This window comes from Gossypium raimondii, chromosome 8 (assembly GCF_025698545.1).
Source record: "Gossypium raimondii isolate GPD5lz chromosome 8, ASM2569854v1, whole genome shotgun sequence".
In the NCBI taxonomy this organism is placed as follows: Eukaryota; Viridiplantae; Streptophyta; class Magnoliopsida; order Malvales; family Malvaceae; genus Gossypium; species Gossypium raimondii.
The window spans coordinates 39,339,585-39,357,917 of NC_068572.1; the positions used below are offsets into that span (position 1 = coordinate 39,339,585).

General features: G+C 34.9%; 1 protein-coding gene across 1 annotated transcript; it reads right to left on the reverse strand.

Moving 5' to 3' along the window:
- Window positions 1-5,236: 5,236 nt before the first annotated feature.
- LOC105793300 (uncharacterized) lies at window positions 5,237-5,677 on the reverse strand. The gene has a single exon (XM_012622226.1). It carries the CDS (start codon window positions 5,675-5,677, stop codon window positions 5,237-5,239), a length of 441 nt encoding a protein of 146 aa, XP_012477680.1.
- Window positions 5,678-18,333: the final 12,656 nt, after the last annotated feature.

The window sequence follows — 18,333 nt, forward strand, 5'->3', positions numbered from 1 at the left end:
TTAAGAATAACAAATTATCTAGTATCATTCAAAATTTACAAGTTTGGCAATTCTATGTACTTATTCAATATTTACAACTAATGACTTATATTACCTAATTTTAGCCTAAACACTATGCAAGTACACAGAAAAAAAAATGAAAAACGAAAAATATTTTTGGTAATTTTGAATTTTTTTTTTAAAAAGGCAAAAAATTAAAAATAAACACACAACATGACATAAAAGCAAGAAAAACAAAACAAATAAAACTATGTGCATCCCCCACACTTAGACTACACATTTTCCCCAATGTGTTCCCAAAAAAGATAGGAGGTTACCAGACTTACCTAGAATGGACCGTCAAACTAGCTAAGGGGTCTACCTCCTTGTTGAAGGTCGTGAATGTTATTTAGTCTTTAAGGGTAACCCATTGCACATAAAACAAACACACAAAAACAAAACACAAAACAACCAAAATAATAAATCTAGAAACAAAAAATAAGTCCAAAAGATAGTTTAGTTTAATAGTTTACATGCCGCACAAATAAATAAAAGTAAAATATGAAAACATGTAACTATGAATTGGAGTTGTTATCCTTCAAGTCGGTTTCCTCAGTTATCTACCTATTTCTTCTCTTCAGTGTGATTCTCTTGGTGCGTGTTTGGGCGATGGGTGTGCTCAGCTTTCAGATGATAACACCCTCAATCGTTGAACGTGCAGGTGTAACGCCCTAAACTAAATTATACAAATTTACATTCGATTATAACTGTTTAATTATAAATTTCTCTAATAAATACATAAGTGTGAATAATACGAGAATTCAATTGGTATACACATGGAATTTATTTACAATTATGATTGAATTTATGTTCTGGTCTATTATAATTATTCCGTGTAAAAGAATTATGTAAAACAACCGAGACTTAAACATGCCAACAAAGTTGCTCTATATGCATAATAGCCCGCCTCCCCACTCCTTGGCGTAACCTTGGTGTCGTCCCTCTAGGCTTAGACCCTTAAGAGCTCACCTGAAACATTACACATAGAAATAAATTCGGAGAACTTAGTGAGATAAACACCCATTTACCTGAATCATTTTTGTATTTCACATATGGCAATTCAATTAGCCATCTCATTGTTCTTTGTTTCTCAACTAGCCTCTAGCGAATACCTTCCCATAATGTCTTTTTTTGTACCATAGATGTCACAACTTATTCTAAAATCACGCCTTACCTCTACATCTTCGATTCCTTAATCACACTCTTTCCCTCAAACTTTTTTGATTCCTTCACCATTCCCATTCTAGATGTCCATAAAGAGAAGATACCATGGTTCTTTCATACATACTCCAAGTCATCATTTCCTCAAGATTTCTTGAGTACTTTAGTACATAAATAAAGGGTACATTCTTGAATTTTTCCAGATGTAGCCTTTACCTACATTCTCTCTTCTAGTCCATTTAGCCCATACTTTGAGTTCGCCATATGCTCTTGTCTTAATACCATGCAGTTTATGTCATAATATTTCTTATGGAGCTCACCACAATGATATTCCACAAGGGTTTTTCCTTCAAAGTTCATTATACCTATTGTTGTTTTAGAGTTCAGCACACATATTGTCCCTGCAGAGTTCATTGGAGATACTATTTCTTTCTTTCATGGTCCGCCAAAAAGATGTTCCCTCCAGATGGTTGCCACAAGGGCCATTCTTTTGTGTGCGCCACGAAGGCGTTCCTTTAATCATTTGCCACTAAGGCTTTCCTTTTCTTATATCGCCACAAAGGCTTCCATTTCATATATCGCCACAAAGGCTTCCATTTCATAGATTGTCACAAAGGCTTCCATTTTTCTGGCGTGTTCACTAAAGGGATTCACTTAGATTCATATTTTGTGAGTTTTTCCCCTCATCGTCCTGGGTCATGCAAAAAACCTCATTAGGTAATAACCTTCATTTAGTTTTTTCCATATGATGCCATAACCTACCAGCTATGGTCTTACACAATATGGTGCCATGGCCATGGACTTTCCTTTCAGAGTTCATGATTAAGGTCCCGACAGACATCTTTAAAATCCATCGAGGTGAACAGACATAGAAGCTTAACAGACCTTTAAAGTATTAGCACTAAACTTAACACGCATCTCATCTTACATATTCTAAACATGTTCTTACAATCATATCTTCGACTCTAGATTTCTTATCACATACTCTACGCTTGATAGATTCTTACAAACTATACATGTAAATATTTACCAACATTCATATATCAGTATACTCATCATACTATTATTTTCCAAGCTTAGTTCATGGTTCTTACGATTCTTCACAGGAGTATTTAGAATAAACAACATACAACTTACATGAGTCAACTTAGGGACTCACTAGACACCCACGAATAGTAGCTTGATCTCCAAATATTGACATCCATAATGAAATCTCAACAATTCGCTTCTTACAAGACATAGGGATACCATTAAAACTCATTCATATAACTTTTATCATTATTTGAAACCCAGATCACCTTCATTCAACACATTATTTTTTCATCTTACTAATTACACACATAAACCAGACTTACTGTTTTAGAAGTCAACATTTAAATTCATAATACTTACCTAGGATATGAAACAACCCTCTACATGAACTCCAATCCTTAGTTTTAGCTTAGCAAGAAAGATCCTCGATCAACTTTAAAGCAAGTTAGCAATGGTGTTTTCAAATAGAAGGAAGAAGATAACTCCCCCTTTTCTTATAAAGCTGATATCAATAAACATAAAACTCATATTATCATAGTGGAACTTGACACGTGTAACCAACTTTCAAAAGTGCCCTATTAGTGGCTTATAGCTATAGAGGAACGTATACAAGGATCCAAAATCTTTACGTATCCTTGATTTATCCCTTAGTTCATTCCTGACCATCTCATTAAAATGTGACTTACACAGTACCTAGATCAACTTGACGATACCCTCATTACCCAAGAATCATTGATACACCTACCAATCCCTTCTTCTATAAATATCCATGCATCCAGAGAAAAATCCTTACATTATACTATATTATTAACTACGGGTTCGAGCTATCTGCCAAAAGTGTCGATTGGGCGAATAAGATCCCACCGCACAGATTATTCTCACTTACTCGCTATCTCGAGACCCGCCAAAACTAAATGTTGCCTAGGGGTGAATACATCCTCTATGGTATTAGCATAAAGTGTCGCATCATGATCCTCCATCACCTTATCATCAGCTACTTCACCTTTGTCACTTCCCTCCTCATCGACTTTCTCCTCCCCGTCTTCATCGTCCATGGACAACCATTCGACCGACCAGGCCATTCTATGCCCTCTTCTTTTTGACTCGCCATAAACATATTCATAAATGGCTTCATTGCCTCTAGCATACAAGTGTTGTACCGCATGTCTCAACCTAGTCTACGTTGCCACTGTGTAGGCTCATCCTTAGTCTTCTTCTTGGTGCTTGGCTTTCTTACAACTCGAGGCACGTCTATCTTGTTTTAGCGTCGTTGATTCTAGTCTTGAATCTACTTCCTATGAAGCTCTTGGAATTGGTGGAGTAAGGAATCATCTATGATGCTGCGAGTGGGACGGTGAGACTACTTAGTGGACGCAATGTCTATGCCAGCCCTACGGTAGAGATTAGTGGCCAAATGCAGGAAATAAATACCCATTTTTCCATCTGTAATGCAGTACTTCAATTGTTGATTTATCCATTTACCTATACAAATTCTTTTGCGCAAGAAAATAGAGTATAATAGGGCTGCTCTAAAAACTTTAATGTTATTAGGATCGATTTCTGGGAAAAAATTGCATCCAATTTTTTTGCAATGGGGAACATTATTGTTTGTTTAAATGAGAGTGTCACCTCGATGAAGCTTTCTGCTTCCACTCACCTCTATCATCCGTAAGGTAGTTTTGAATTGCGTCTGTGTCTACGTTAGTAAACAGATTTAAATCGAGGGCTGAAAGATCATCCTTTTTGTAACATGGGATGCCATAATATTCACAAATGTTCACGGGGGAAATATCCATGCTAGCATGCCTGACGTACACCCAATCGCATTCAGAAATTTTCAAATTGCTGTAAATCTCAAATATGATGGGTACTACAACAGGTTGCTTAGGAAGCATAAAAAGATTGTCCCATCGATTAAAGTAGACATCATCCCAAACTTCATCATTAACTGAAGGAGTCGTATCAAAATTGCGTTTAGGGATGAATGTCTGTCCCTGGATCGTTTGATAAAAGTCTGTGGCCTCTTTTTGTGCAAATTTAACACCATCGGATTTTGTTGATGAAATCGAAGTGGTTTGGGATTGAGACCATTTTTTTCTCTTGGGAGCATTTTTTTCATTTTCTCAATTTTAAACAAACAATAGTAAACAACCAACTAACCATAAGCAATCAATCAATAAACAAACTAGCGATACTAAAAAATGAAATTTAAATGACAGTAAAAATGCTAAAAATAAAATATAAAAATAAAGAAAGAAAAAGAAAAGAAAACTTAGATTGATTTGATCGCCATAACTGAATTGATTGATTTGAAAAAGCTCAGTGCTCCCCAAGCAATGGAAGAAGAAAATCCTACAAAAGGAGGAAAATAACCAAAACAAGGGAAGAAGAAAAAAGATATTGCAAGAAAAATAGAAGAAATTAAAAGAGAGATTGAGAGATAAAGAGAGAGGGGAAAGTTTTTAGGGGTTAAGATTGGGAAATTTTGAAAGGAAATGAAAAGAATGAGATGTTTGGTCTGTTGGGAGAATTAAAAAAACCTCCCAAAACATGCAAATCATGATATCCTAACCGGGTATCGCCTGACCCGACATTGATATTGTGATACCCTAAAGTGGATATCACGATATCCCTTATTTTTGCACGCTTCAAAATTCATTCTGTCTGAGGTATTGCAATACTGAAGGCTAGGTATCACAATACCATTGTGTAAAAGCAAAATTTTTTACTTTTGAAATTCTAGGGGTATCACATTACCAGAGGTTCGATATTACAATACCCAAAAAAGTTGATTCACTGATCGTCTCTTCATGATGCCTTGTTTCCTCACTCGGATGCCTTGCATCCTTGGTCTCAAACATGAAAACATGCACCACTTCAAATATTACAAATTGTTAGTCACATGATCAGACACTACCCGAACAACTTAGCACTCTAACTCACTATTAGGGGACACTTCCTTCACCTTAGGTTTGTGTTGCACACACCTAAAGGTTTCTACCTCTCACCCTACTTCCATCGTCATCTCTCCTTTGCCCACATCTATGCTGGCCTTAGAGGTAGCTAGGAACGATCTCCTTAATAGAATTGGTATCTTTAAATCCTCCTTAAAGTCAAGAATGATGAAGTCAACTAGTAAGATGACTTGTGGAACTCTTACTAAAACATCCTCCAAAACTCCATTTGGGTGAACTAGGGACCTATTGGCTAGTTGGAAGGTTACCACGGGTTTCCTAAGGTCACCTAAACCTGACCTATAGTAGATGGACAAGGGCATTAAGTTTATACTCGCTCCAAGATCGCAAAACGCCTTGCCAAAATTTACACCTCCAATCTCTATGGGAATGGTGAAACTACTAGGGTCATTGAGTTTTGGTAGGAATCTTCTGGACACAACAACACGACACTCGGCATTAGAAGCAAATCGCTCTTCTCTCCTAATCATTTTTCGCCTAGACATCATTCCCTAAGGTACTTTTGCATATTTCAGCACTTTTTTATGACCTCAAGCAGTGGAAGGTTGACATTTAAAGCTTTAAACATCTTGAGAAAGCCTAAAAGCTCCTCATTGTCTCGCTTCTTCTTCTCTTCTAGTCTACTCGAAAAATAGTATGGGTGTCAGATTTGGTTGTGGTATTAAACTGTTCTATCCATCGATTCAATTTGTGTGGGCTCACTCTTTAGTCCTTCATTCTCTCCCACCCCATTTCCAACACTAGGAGTGTGGGTGCTCACATCCTTCACCACACTAATTGGTTGGATAGGTTCCTTAACCACAGCCCCAAATCTAATAGTAATCGCATTGACATGTTTTTTCCCTTCCTTCTTCGAATTTGGCTCGGTATTACTAGGTATGTTAAAGGCTAAATTATTTTGCAACAATTGCCAAACTTGGTCTAGTTGACCACAAATTTGACGTATATTAGGTTACACCACATGCAAACCTTCCTCTACCTTGCTTACCCTAATCAACAATGGAGGGTCACTACTATAAGCTGATTTTCTTTCTTGGTCTTGGGGTCCTTGATTTGAGGGACCTCCCTGGTTCCCTTCCCACCTAAGGTTTAGATGGTCACACCACCCCAGGTTATAGGTGTTGGAGTATGTATTATATCCTTTATTCCCCACATAGTTAGCCTCTATTTGGTTCTCTCATTAGCAATCCCGAGCGTAGTGCTTTCACCATCATGTCCTGCATTAGAGTGGGTTAGAAGGGGCTAATTTTGAACTTTCGCCTTGACCAAATTCATCTTTAATTGAATGAGCCTTTCGAGGACTTGTTGATACTTGCCCTCAGTACTAACTGCATTCATGGTTGATTGTTTGGCTCTATATGTCAACCGCTCAGCTGGTCACATATAAAAATTCATTGCCATGTCCTTAACAAGTTGGCAATCCTTGACATATGTCTTTGACATGAACGCCCCTACAGACGTTCCATTAAGAATAGAGTGAAAGTTTCCATCCAGACTATTTTAAAAAACTTGAAGTTACAGTCAATCTTGCAATCCATTATATGGGCACTTACATAGCATGAGTTTAAAATGCTCTCAGGCCTCGTATAGCCACTTCCCTTCCAATTGCCAAAACTTCATAATATCCATACGAAGATTTATTGTTTTGCTTGGGGGAAAATATTTTGCCAAAAACTTGCTCACTAGCTCATTCCAAATGTTGATAGAATCTATAGGCTGTGAATTTAACCACATAAATCCATCATCAGTAAAAGAGAAAGGGAATAATTGAATATGGATAGCGTTATTGGATACCCCATTATATTTAAAGGTATCACAAATGGTTAGAAATCTCCTAAGGTGTTGGTTTGGATCATTATTCATTGACCTTCGAAATTGTAGGTTCGTTTGTATCATTTGGATCATTACCGGTATGATTTCGAAGTTGTTAACATTAAACGTCGAGCGATTAATGCTACCTCAAACAACATTAAGATTGGGCATCGTATACTCGCACAAGGTATGTTGCTCCATGGGTGGGTGTGGTGGTGGTTGAATTTCTACTCATGAATCTTCTATAGTCTGGTCTCTTTGTGGATGTTGGGCATCTCCAGAATGTTGCGCCCACTTCTACTTGGCTGACTGCCTCTCCCTCGATTATCGAGGGAGAAATGTGAAATCAACACTCAGGAATTAAAATACAATATAAATTTCATGACTTTACTGCAAGTGTGACAGGTTGGTTGTAGTATTTGTAGTGTTACAATGGAACACTAGAGTATTCCAATTATTGAACTCATGAGAATCGTAGACTGAATAATTTCTAAATAACGTGTATGTAAAATAAAGAGTCTAACTAACTAATCACAGAAAGAAATTAAATAAAAAATGATGGTTGGTTGACGTCAATGTGGTTCACTAATATTTGAATTAGGGATCCAAATTGCTTAAACTCCCAAAATAACTCTATTTTACCTTTCAGTCACCACTTTACCAAGTTAGACAAATTAATCTGGATCTTAATCTCAACAATTAACCCGAGACTAATGAATTGGTGCCCAACAAGATCTCTTCTTGGTCTCACTTGCCTAAATGTTCCCTTAGGGTCATCAATCTTAAGTTTTTAAGTTCATTTAAATTAGTCCAATTTATTACGATTTGGTCATTCGTCCAAAGATCAACTCACCATATCTCCATCAACCAACCCCCTTAAAAGTTTAGCTACTCATGCTAGAATTAAAACTAACAACCATGAAAATAAAAAGCAAATAAGGCATTAAAGAAAAGTTTGAGAAAAATATAAAAGTTGAGTTATTTATGCAAGAAAATTTAAAAAACATGTAAAGAAAAGCATTCAAGAAGAAAATCTAAACCAATAAACATAAAAGGAACAAAAGTTAACAAATACAAAGTAAAAGAAGCTAAAATACATTAAATTAAATCTGAAAATGTCTTACAACCAAGGTACATGGACTAAGGGTGAAAATAAACCTAAGCTATGGTGATAACTAGCTTAACTAACACTTAAAACAACTAAAACAAGAAGAAAAGTTACTAGGAAATATAAAATTTATTAGGAAATATAAAATCTACTGGGAAAATAAAAAAACCTAGAAGAAGAGGAATAAGAGCTAAGAGAAAACCTAAGGAAAATAAAACCTAAACTAAGGTAATGTAGCCTCTTCTATTTCTTAGTCAAAATTTGGCTTATATAAAAGCTATTATAACCCAATTTTTGTGCCCAAAATACCCTTGAACGGGCCTTTTAATAATTAATGCTTCGAATGGAAAAATACTGCCCTTTTGTCAAGTTTTGTCTTTTCACAATATCAATATCAGTATACCAAGGAGGAAAATATCGTGATAGCTCAGATAATTTCAAACTTGGGGGTCTTCTTGAAAGGTGGATATCACGATTCCATTGAAGAATTGTCTCCAATCTCGAGTCTATTGCAGGTATCGCGATCCCAAGGTTCGTATAACGCAATACCCTCTCCTTTATTGCCGTTCTCGCTTGTTTTCAACCTCTAACACCTCTCTACTTCACTCAACCAGACATTACGGCTCTCAACAGAACTATTGGTCAAATTGGGTCTCAAAATGTGTAAAAATAAGATATTTACTCTTATTAACTTAAAATCTAAAAATTAAGAAAATTTATGGAAAAGATGCTACTTTGCTTGAGAATAAGCTCCTCAATAATACTAAGAAAGCCTAATTTGTCATATCAAATTACAACAGATTAATGGCTTATGCTGTAGATATGCTACAACATTGAGCATCAAAAGGTAAACTTCAAGACTACCTTTACTTTCAGTGCACTACTTGTCTTCAAAACTATAAAAGTCATGTGTTTTAGTATATAAAATAATTAAAATAACAAACTTATCTTAGTATCACCTAATAGGACAAAATTATAATAAAAATTCCAAAAATTGTTATCAGCCACTCAAAATTTACATGAATTATTAGTATAGAAGTGTACACCCATTTTTAGTGGGTTTTGAGTAAGGTGAGTAACCCGAAAGTAGTTTGAGTGGTGAAACCCTATCCGCCCAATAGATGCTTTTGGTGTATAGGTTGGACGTATAGTTGACGTTAAAGTATTATGCAATAATTATGCTTTGAATGTGTTTAGTTTTAAAGAATAAGAGATTGGTAAGAATAATGAGGATTTTTGGGTGAATTGGGTTATCACAAAAGGTATTGTACGTCCAGTTTATTGGGTTATCAATTTAGTTGTGTACTAACAAGGTAGTTAGGATGGAACGTAGGGTTGCATCAAAAACATAAAATATTGAATTTTCATTTATAGTAGTAAACCATTTTTATTAAGGCAATTTTGAATATTTAAGACACATGTCAGGTTCCTATAAGGGCTTAGGTTATTTATATAGATACTCTAGTTAGAAAAAAATAGAGTTTTTCTTTTTCCTTCCTTAAGAAGTACTATTACTTGAATCTTAAAGAACTTACAATATTTCTCTCACCTTCAAGTTGGAGTTGTAGATCTGGATCTTCACTAGTGATTACTCCATGTCAATGTAAGATTTATGACTCTGCTTGTTATATTGTGAAAAAGTAAGTCTGTTGGATCTGGTAATCAGTAAGATGAAGATATAAGGCCTTGCTTGGGGATTTCCAAAGTTAGAAATGATGGAAAAGGGGGTATATGTATAGATCTTAATAGGTTTTCGTGTTCTATAACAGTAGTTGCTACTTATTTGCATGATGAAAGTCTAGATCTGAAGTTTTGAGATGCAGTAGGTGAGAATAAGGTGAGTCCCTAAACTGACTCCTGTATGTATACTATTTGTGCTAGATATTTCTGTGGAAATCGAATGAACTATGAAATCGACATCAGAAAACTATAATATGAAGATTATACTATTGTATGAATGTTTGTTGGGTCTTGCATTGTAGTCTGCATGGAATCTAACAAGTACGTGATAAGTATTTTGATGATGAATATAATTGTATGAGCACAAATGGAATATATGTGATGAGATGTGAGTTAGTCGGGTGTTGTTAATGAATTAAAGTGTCAATGCATACTTATGAACCTATCACATCATTTACCTGTCAGTTCTTAAATAGTGTCAATGCATGAAGAGTCGATCAAGTGAGTCTGTGTCTGTTCACCACAGTGGAGTCTAAAGGAGCCTGTCGGGACTAAAAACACGACCTCTGATATGAATCTTGAAGGAAAAGCCCATGTCCATGGCAACCTCTAAAGAGGAACTAAAGGACAATGATTACCCAATGGGGTTCCTTCCATGTCCCAGGACGATGATGGGAAAACATTACATAATATGAGTCTAGGTGAATCCATATAGTAAGCACGTAAGGAAAGAGAAGCCTTTGTGGCAAAATATGAAAGAAAAGCCTTTGTGGCAAACTCTATAAGGAATGCCTTTGTGGCGCACTATTAAGAATTGCCCTCATGGCGAACTATGAATAAATAACATGTGTGACAAATTCTAACGTGATAGCCTTTGTAACCAAAACCTGAAGGAACGGCTTCCATGGCGAAGTCTGGAAGCAATGCCCATGTGGCATATCCTAGTAAGGCTCTCAATGGCGTACCCTAAAGGAATGATTCATGTAGCAAATTTAGTATTAAACTATTTTGGCACGTTCATTTTGGCATGTAAGTGTGATTAGAAAGATCAGAAAGGCACAATGTCTCTATGGACTACGATAAAGAGTTTGACAAGACCACGATTCGACTGTGAATAATGAAGTGATGAGATATATAAGAGGTAATTGTAAACATAAAATAAGCATATTCTGAATAATAATTTTTCTAACTATCAAAAGGAATGTACTTGTTATCTGTATATATGATCAAACATGGATTGTGGAACGATGGCTTAAATTTTCGAATACAAGAGTAACGATGTTTTGGTCATATGGAACTCTACAAAGGAAACGAGTAAAGACTTGTGAAAGATCAGGTTGGAAGAGGTAAATGGCGTATTAAAGATGTTGATGGGTAAGAAATGAGTTCTGAGCAAGGTATGGTATCTGACTTGTAAATGAGAGTAGAAATTTGGGGATTTATTCACGAGTGATTAAGTTAAAGGTTCAGAACAATAAAATCATCTAAATAAGTTACCAGTTGAGTTGTGCAAAAATGACACAAGTAAATGGTTTTTTTCCTCAGTAATTTTCTTATAAATTTATCTAGGTATGTGTTTTATTACAAGTGAATTGATATGAGTCTGCGCTAGGAGGGACGATGTTAGGACTACACCTAAGGAGTGACATATTAGGCTAGTATGCATATAAAAGAAGTTTTACGGTGTGTTCAAAGACTAAAATACTCCTTAGAAGTTCTAGAGGTATCTGTAATAAATTAGGGTTTCAATTTGGATATCATTGTAGTTTATTTACCACGCGTTGTATCTATATTTACTCATTGTATTTACTTATGTATTTTAGTTTTGTAATTTGTAGTTAAGTAAATTTTCATTATCTGTAAATCGTAGAAGTAAATTAAGGATGTGTCTATATATTTATGTGGTAATACCCAAGATTTGGATTCGATTAATTGGATCGAGTTGAGGGCATTACAATAAGCGCTGAAGATAACTCTATATTCTAGAGTTATTAGATATCTACATAGTCACTCAAACACTTTACATAGATCTATCAGATGATTAACTCTTTCCTTGGACTTCACAACCATGTCATCCGCATAACATTCAACATTTTTGTGCAATATATCGTTAAAAATATTCTGCATTGTTCTCAAATATGTAGCACCAACATTCTTTAACCCAAAAGGCATATCTTTGTAATAGTATATTCCTTTTGGAGTTCGAAATGCGGTAAATTCTTCATCTCCAGGAGCCATACGAATCTAATTATAGCTTAGCGATCCACCCATGGAAGAAAAAGCTTCGTGGCCGATTATAGCTTTCACCATTAACTTTGTCAAAGGGAGGGGAAATCATCATTTAGACAAGCATTGTTTAGATCTTTGAAATCTACGCAAATTCTTATTTTTCCATTCTTCTTTCTCAATGGGACAATGTCAAAGATCCAAGTAGGGTATATGATTGTTAGATTTGGTTCCCTAAGTGTAGTATATTCGTTTTGTATACTTGTATTTTTTAATAGATTGATTTAATAAAATTATCCATAAATTACACTAATACCTTTTGTATTTTATCCTCAATGGTTTTTCCACGTAAAAAAATGGAAGCAAATATTGGCTCAGTAATTATCTAATGTTTGACTAATACTAAGCGGTATTACGTGGTCAGATCGTAATATGAAAAGACAACTTATATTAGTAGATGAACCTAAACATGTACTTATTAGTCTAATCAGAAATGAGCAAACCTATTGAAAGACTAATATGTCTCTGTCAAGTCCAATTGGGGAGATGCTTTGTCTTGTGCATTGAAGCAAATGACTCTCAAAAGAATGAAACATATATCTGACTGGACTGACAATACATCGGATATGAACTAAATAGAATAAATCCTGAATTCGTTTATGGATTTATTCACTTTTCATGTTCATAGTAATCCTGAGTGGATGATGGACTATATATGCATGACTCGTATACTTTGATGTAACTAAAAGCCTAAATTCAAATAGATAAGGAACCGAAAGCTAGTGCGTTGGGTATACAACTTCTGCAATATGTAGCATTATTAATAATAGCGGAATTTATAGCCCAAGAAATGAATAAATGATATCCTCTCATTGGAATTACATGATAGATGAAAAGCAAATGTGCCACGGGTAATTTTCTTTGTGATAAATAACTTGATTACTATTTTATAGTAATTGACTTTTCATGAAGGAAAATGTAATGGTTACCATGATAGAAAATATGATCATATTAGGATAATGAATTTATCCCAAAGAGATTAAGGATATCATATGAGGGTAACACACTTATGACAAGGTCATTGAACGAGCACTGAATGAGTTGCTTTCGTAATGATATGTAATTAGTGAGAGCTCAGTTACGATACTATATTGGAATGACTTTGTGACTAAATAATTTTATAATTAATATGTGAAAAGTTGAAACTTAATTATAAATTGTTTGAGTCTTAATTACACATGTCCAATTGTTCTCTTCGGTCGCTCGTTGAAACCAAAAATGAATTACATGTAGAATCAAATTAATAGAAATGGATGAAAATGATAAAGTTAGAGAAATGAGTCACATTTAGAAATGAATGTGTTTTATCACTAAGTATGAAAATGACTTGAGAATTAATTTAAGTTTATTATTTAGTAAAATAATTGAAGTTCAAAATAGAATTAAAATAATTGTTCATTGTGAATCAGTTGAATATGGAAATTAAATATATTTTCTCATAGATTCTTTTACGGTAAAGTTGTCATGACTTTTATAAAATTAGAATTGGGTTGAGAAAATTATTTAATTTGAAAATTAATTTATCTAATTAAATTAAATTAAATTAAAAATAATATTTATTTTGGAAAATAAAAACACATATATTGGGTTGGATTAAATTATAGAGTTCTGGGTTAAAAGTGTAGAAAGCACATATAATTGGACCAATACAAGATAGACCCAAAATCCCCTTATAATACATATGAGGGGCGGTAACCCTAGTATATTTAACTAGGGTCTGTCACCCCCTTCTTTTAGTTAAACTAGAATGCTAGTTTTTCTATTAAATGAATATTATTTGTGTTTTTCTATTTCAACCAGGATTCTCCTATATCTTCCTATAAATATTTGGTATTGGTAGAGCTATACATACAACAGTTTTCAATATTGTTATTCAGTCTGAAAATAGTGATAATTTATTTTCTAAGTATAAATTTTATTTTCTGAGATTAATTCTACTGGTTTCTATTGAGAGAGAATTATTTTCCTACTAAAAGTGATAAATATATGGTAATCTGGTAGGGCTATACATACAACAGTTTTCAATATTTTTATTTTTCCCAAAAATAGTGATAATTTATTTTCTAAGTATAAATTCTATTTTCTGTGAATAACAATTCGACTGATATCTATTAAGAGAATTAATTTCCTATTGAAAGTGATAAATTGTTTCTGGTTTTGTGTTTGATTCGTGATTGTTCGAGCTCGCACTAGAAGCGATTCATGGTACGAGAATAGTGAAGCAGGTCATTCGGTTGAAAGTCAGGAGTGTCTAGGATCCATCTAGCACAAAGAACAAGTACTTTTCGGGAAAATTTTATTGCTATAAATATAAAAAATCGACTTGGTTTTCAAAATTTTTATTTTCCACTGTAACAGAAAACCATTTTTAAACCAGAGTTTTCTAACATTGACTTTTCTAACAAAGCCAACTTCAATGTGTTGTTTACTTCAACTTTAATTTGCGGAATCAACTCAAGAGGATATCATCACTAAGCTTGTTTGATTGGACAAACACTTTTCTTGATTGCCAGATGATGGACAACTACTCTTGGATCAAGTCCTGACTTTTCTTTGTATGTCCATGCAAAAATATCTCGATATTCTTTTAAGAGATTGAGATAGGTTTCTTCTCTATCTTCTGAAGACGAACTTGCATTGATGTCAACTTGTTTCAACTCACTGATAGTGGCTTGATTTCCTTCTTCCAAATAATGAAGGAGCTTCTTGAGCTTCCTCCTTTTGAGACTCTTCATCAATCTCTTTCATGGATAAATGATAAGCCGCAAGGACTTCCGTATCTTTACATTCTTCCTTCTTGGTCGTATTGGTTATGACTACTATGTGTTGTGTAGCTTTTAATGTTTCACTAGTAATTATCTTCAGTTCGGAGCGTATTTTCATCTACGAAGGAATATTGTTGTGAAAGTCCCTTGGTTCTTTTGAAGTGTAAGCATTTCTTTTCTTAATGTAGCTAGTGTTTCCAAAACTTGAACCCCTAAGTCTTGAATGAATGGAGGTTGGTTTGGCAATAGATGACTTAAGAATTTCTCCTTTGATTCGTTCAAAAATTAACTTTCGACGAGATTGAAGAATTAGGCGGTCAAACACCGAACTCCTTCCTATTGGTACTCCCAATCGATTAAATACTGAAGATTTAGAGGTATTGCAGGATCTTTTTACTCTTCTAGAATTTTTTCTGATGTTACATGCACTGAAGTTTCTCTACGAATCTTTAACTTCAACTAAGTAAATCCAAGTTTTGCTTTAAAGGTTCTAGCACAATCTGATTTCTTTTATCATACTTGATGAATTTTGACAAAAATATTTTAAATCCTTTTACTTGGCTCATCTTTCACGTGTGCCAACTTCACCACCTCATTTTGGTTGTAACTAACATTAGTAAGGAGTTCATATGCATTGGGATCAAAACCTTTGTCTCTATAAGAAAGAACACTTCCATGTACACAAGGAGACTCGATATGCCTAATGTATACTTTCAGTGAAGGTTCAAGGATTTTTTTTATTCCTCTATGTTACTAAAGGGAAGAGTCAAAGTTTTCAAACCTTGGGTTATTTCATCATCTAAAGTATCCTTTCTCAATGTTTCTTTCGCAAATGAACTCTCCAAATAAAACTTGGCATCGACAAAGTGAACTTCTACTTTAGAAAATGGCTTCATATCTACGACAACTATTTTAACTTGACCATTGCTATTATAGTTAAAGCACTGATGAAGGGGTGAGGAAACTACACCATTTTGATGAATTTATGGTCGTCCCAACAATATTTCGTGTGTTGTTTTAGCATCAATCACATGGAAAAATGGGCTTGATTCCATATCTCCGATGAAAAGTTGAAATCTAAGTTTGTCGAGAACTCTTTGCCCCCTTGGTTGAATCCTTGATAATCAAATGAATTTGCATCAACTTATCAAGAAGGTCTCTAAAATATTTTATTGTCTTAAAGGGATTATGTCGATTGCTGAACCATCATCAACGAAGATTCGATTCACTTTTGGCTCACAAGCATATCCAATAATGAACAAAGGCCTATTATGAGAAGTGGATCCTAACAACAAGTCTTCATTAGTGAAGTTGATCTTTTGTACAACAAAGTGATCACCGATTTGTAACCTCGTGGTGTCATATTTCCTGAGTTCGTATTTTTAGCAGGCCTTTTCTTTCCTTGGGACACTCTAAGATTTGTTAACTTGGTTGACTTGGAGATCACCTTGGTTGATATTAAGACTTTCAAAGGTTTTGTGGCATACTTCCTTCCACTTTTTTGATGTGTGACAAGTGTCCAACCATCATCATGATTGATTTTTTGAGGAAGATGCTTGCCTTCAATCTCTCGTAGATTGCTTGTCCAACTCGCTTTTATGGTCAAAATAATGGGATCAAAAAAGCCAAACTTTATCACCACAATTGGTTGAGAAGTCATTTCGACTGATGTCAAGTATGAAGACACTGCTTATTCCTCAAACTTAACATTTCCATCTTCTTAGAGCTACAAACTTTCATACTTAAAGACAAAGCATTTCTCAAGAAGATGACTGATCAAACAGTGATATTTGTAATAGTTTGGATCATCAACTTTATCATCTTCTTCAAGACACTTCCTCTCTGGAAATTGGATTATTTTGTTTTTAAGAAGTTGTTCTAGCATTGTTGCAACGTTTGAATCAACAAAGGGGTGCTTCTTCTCTTTCCTATCTTGAGATGGGGAAGGTTTTTTTTCTTGAGATTGCATTGTTTTGGGAGATACCATGAGAGATTTTTATTTTATGGCCATAGACTGCTTGCTTTCGCCTTTGTCGGGAGTGGATGTAAACTCCTTAACTCAGCCTGGACATTATGGCGAAATTGAGAAGGCTACATTAGCCACTAGAATGACTAAGAAGACCAACTAATCTAATTTTAAGAAAACCGTGGTCGTTACTTTGAGTTAGGTTAAAACCTTCATTTATTAGGTTGTCTATACTTTAGGATTCATTTTATTATTAATAGCAATGTTTTAGTAAAACCATTGTGTTACGATTTATTTTGTAAAACCTGTGGTAGTATAATGCAATGAAAAATCAACAATTATGTCAAATTTTACTTAAATCGATATTCACTATTTTTTTTCATGGATGGTTTCTCATGATATAATCAGATAAAGATGCATCCCGAAGATATGGGAAAGACCACGTTCATTACTTTGTGGGGAACATTCTGTTATAAAGTGATGCCCTTTGGGATAAAGAATACGGGAGCAACATATCAAAGAGCCATGGTAGCCTTGTTCCATGACATGATGCACAAGGAGATTGAGGTTTATGTTGTTGATATGATTGCCAAATCCAGAACAGAGGAGAAACATGTGCAGGTCCTGAGAAAATTGTTCTTAAGACTAAGAAAGTTTCAGCTCAAACTCAATCCAACAAAATGCAGTTTTGGGGCTAGGTCAGGAAAATTGTTGGGCTTCATAGTCAGTGAAAAAGGAATCGAGATTAACCTAGACAAAGTTAGGGCAATACGGGATTTACCGCCACCACGTACTCAGAAAGAGGTTCGAGGTTTCTTAGGACGACTGAATTATATTGCTCGGTTTATTTCACAGTTGACTGAGAAATGTGACCCCATATTTCGTCTGAAGAAACATAATCTAGGTGTTTGGAATGAAGAATGCCAAGAAGCTTTTGAAAAGATAAAACAATACCTATCCAATACTCCAGTGCTGTCACCACCTAGCCCAGATAGACCTTTGATTTTGTATTTAACGGCGTTTAACAATTCCGTGGGATGTGTGTTGGGTCAACATGATGCGACTTGAAACAAGGAGAGGGCGATATACTATCTCAGTAAGAAATTCACTGATTTTGAAATGAGATATTCGTCTATCGAAAAATTATGTTGTGCCTTGGTTTGGACGATAATGAGGTTGAGGCAATACTTACTCTATCATACGACTTGGCTAATTTCAACCCTTTAAAGTATATGATGGAGTCAACGGCGTTGAATGGGAGAATGGCTAGATGGCAAATCTTGCTTTCCGAGTTCGATATAGTATATGTAAGTCAGAAGGCCATCAAAGTGAGTGTGATAGCAGATTTCTTGGCTAGTAGAGCTTTAGAAGATTATGAACCTCTAGACTTTGATTTCCCGAATGAAGACTTGATGTATGTGGCAAATGCTGAAGAGAAGCCCCAAGAAAATCATTTTGGAAATTAAACTTTGATGGAGCTTCGAATGCGTTAGGCAATGGGATTGGGGC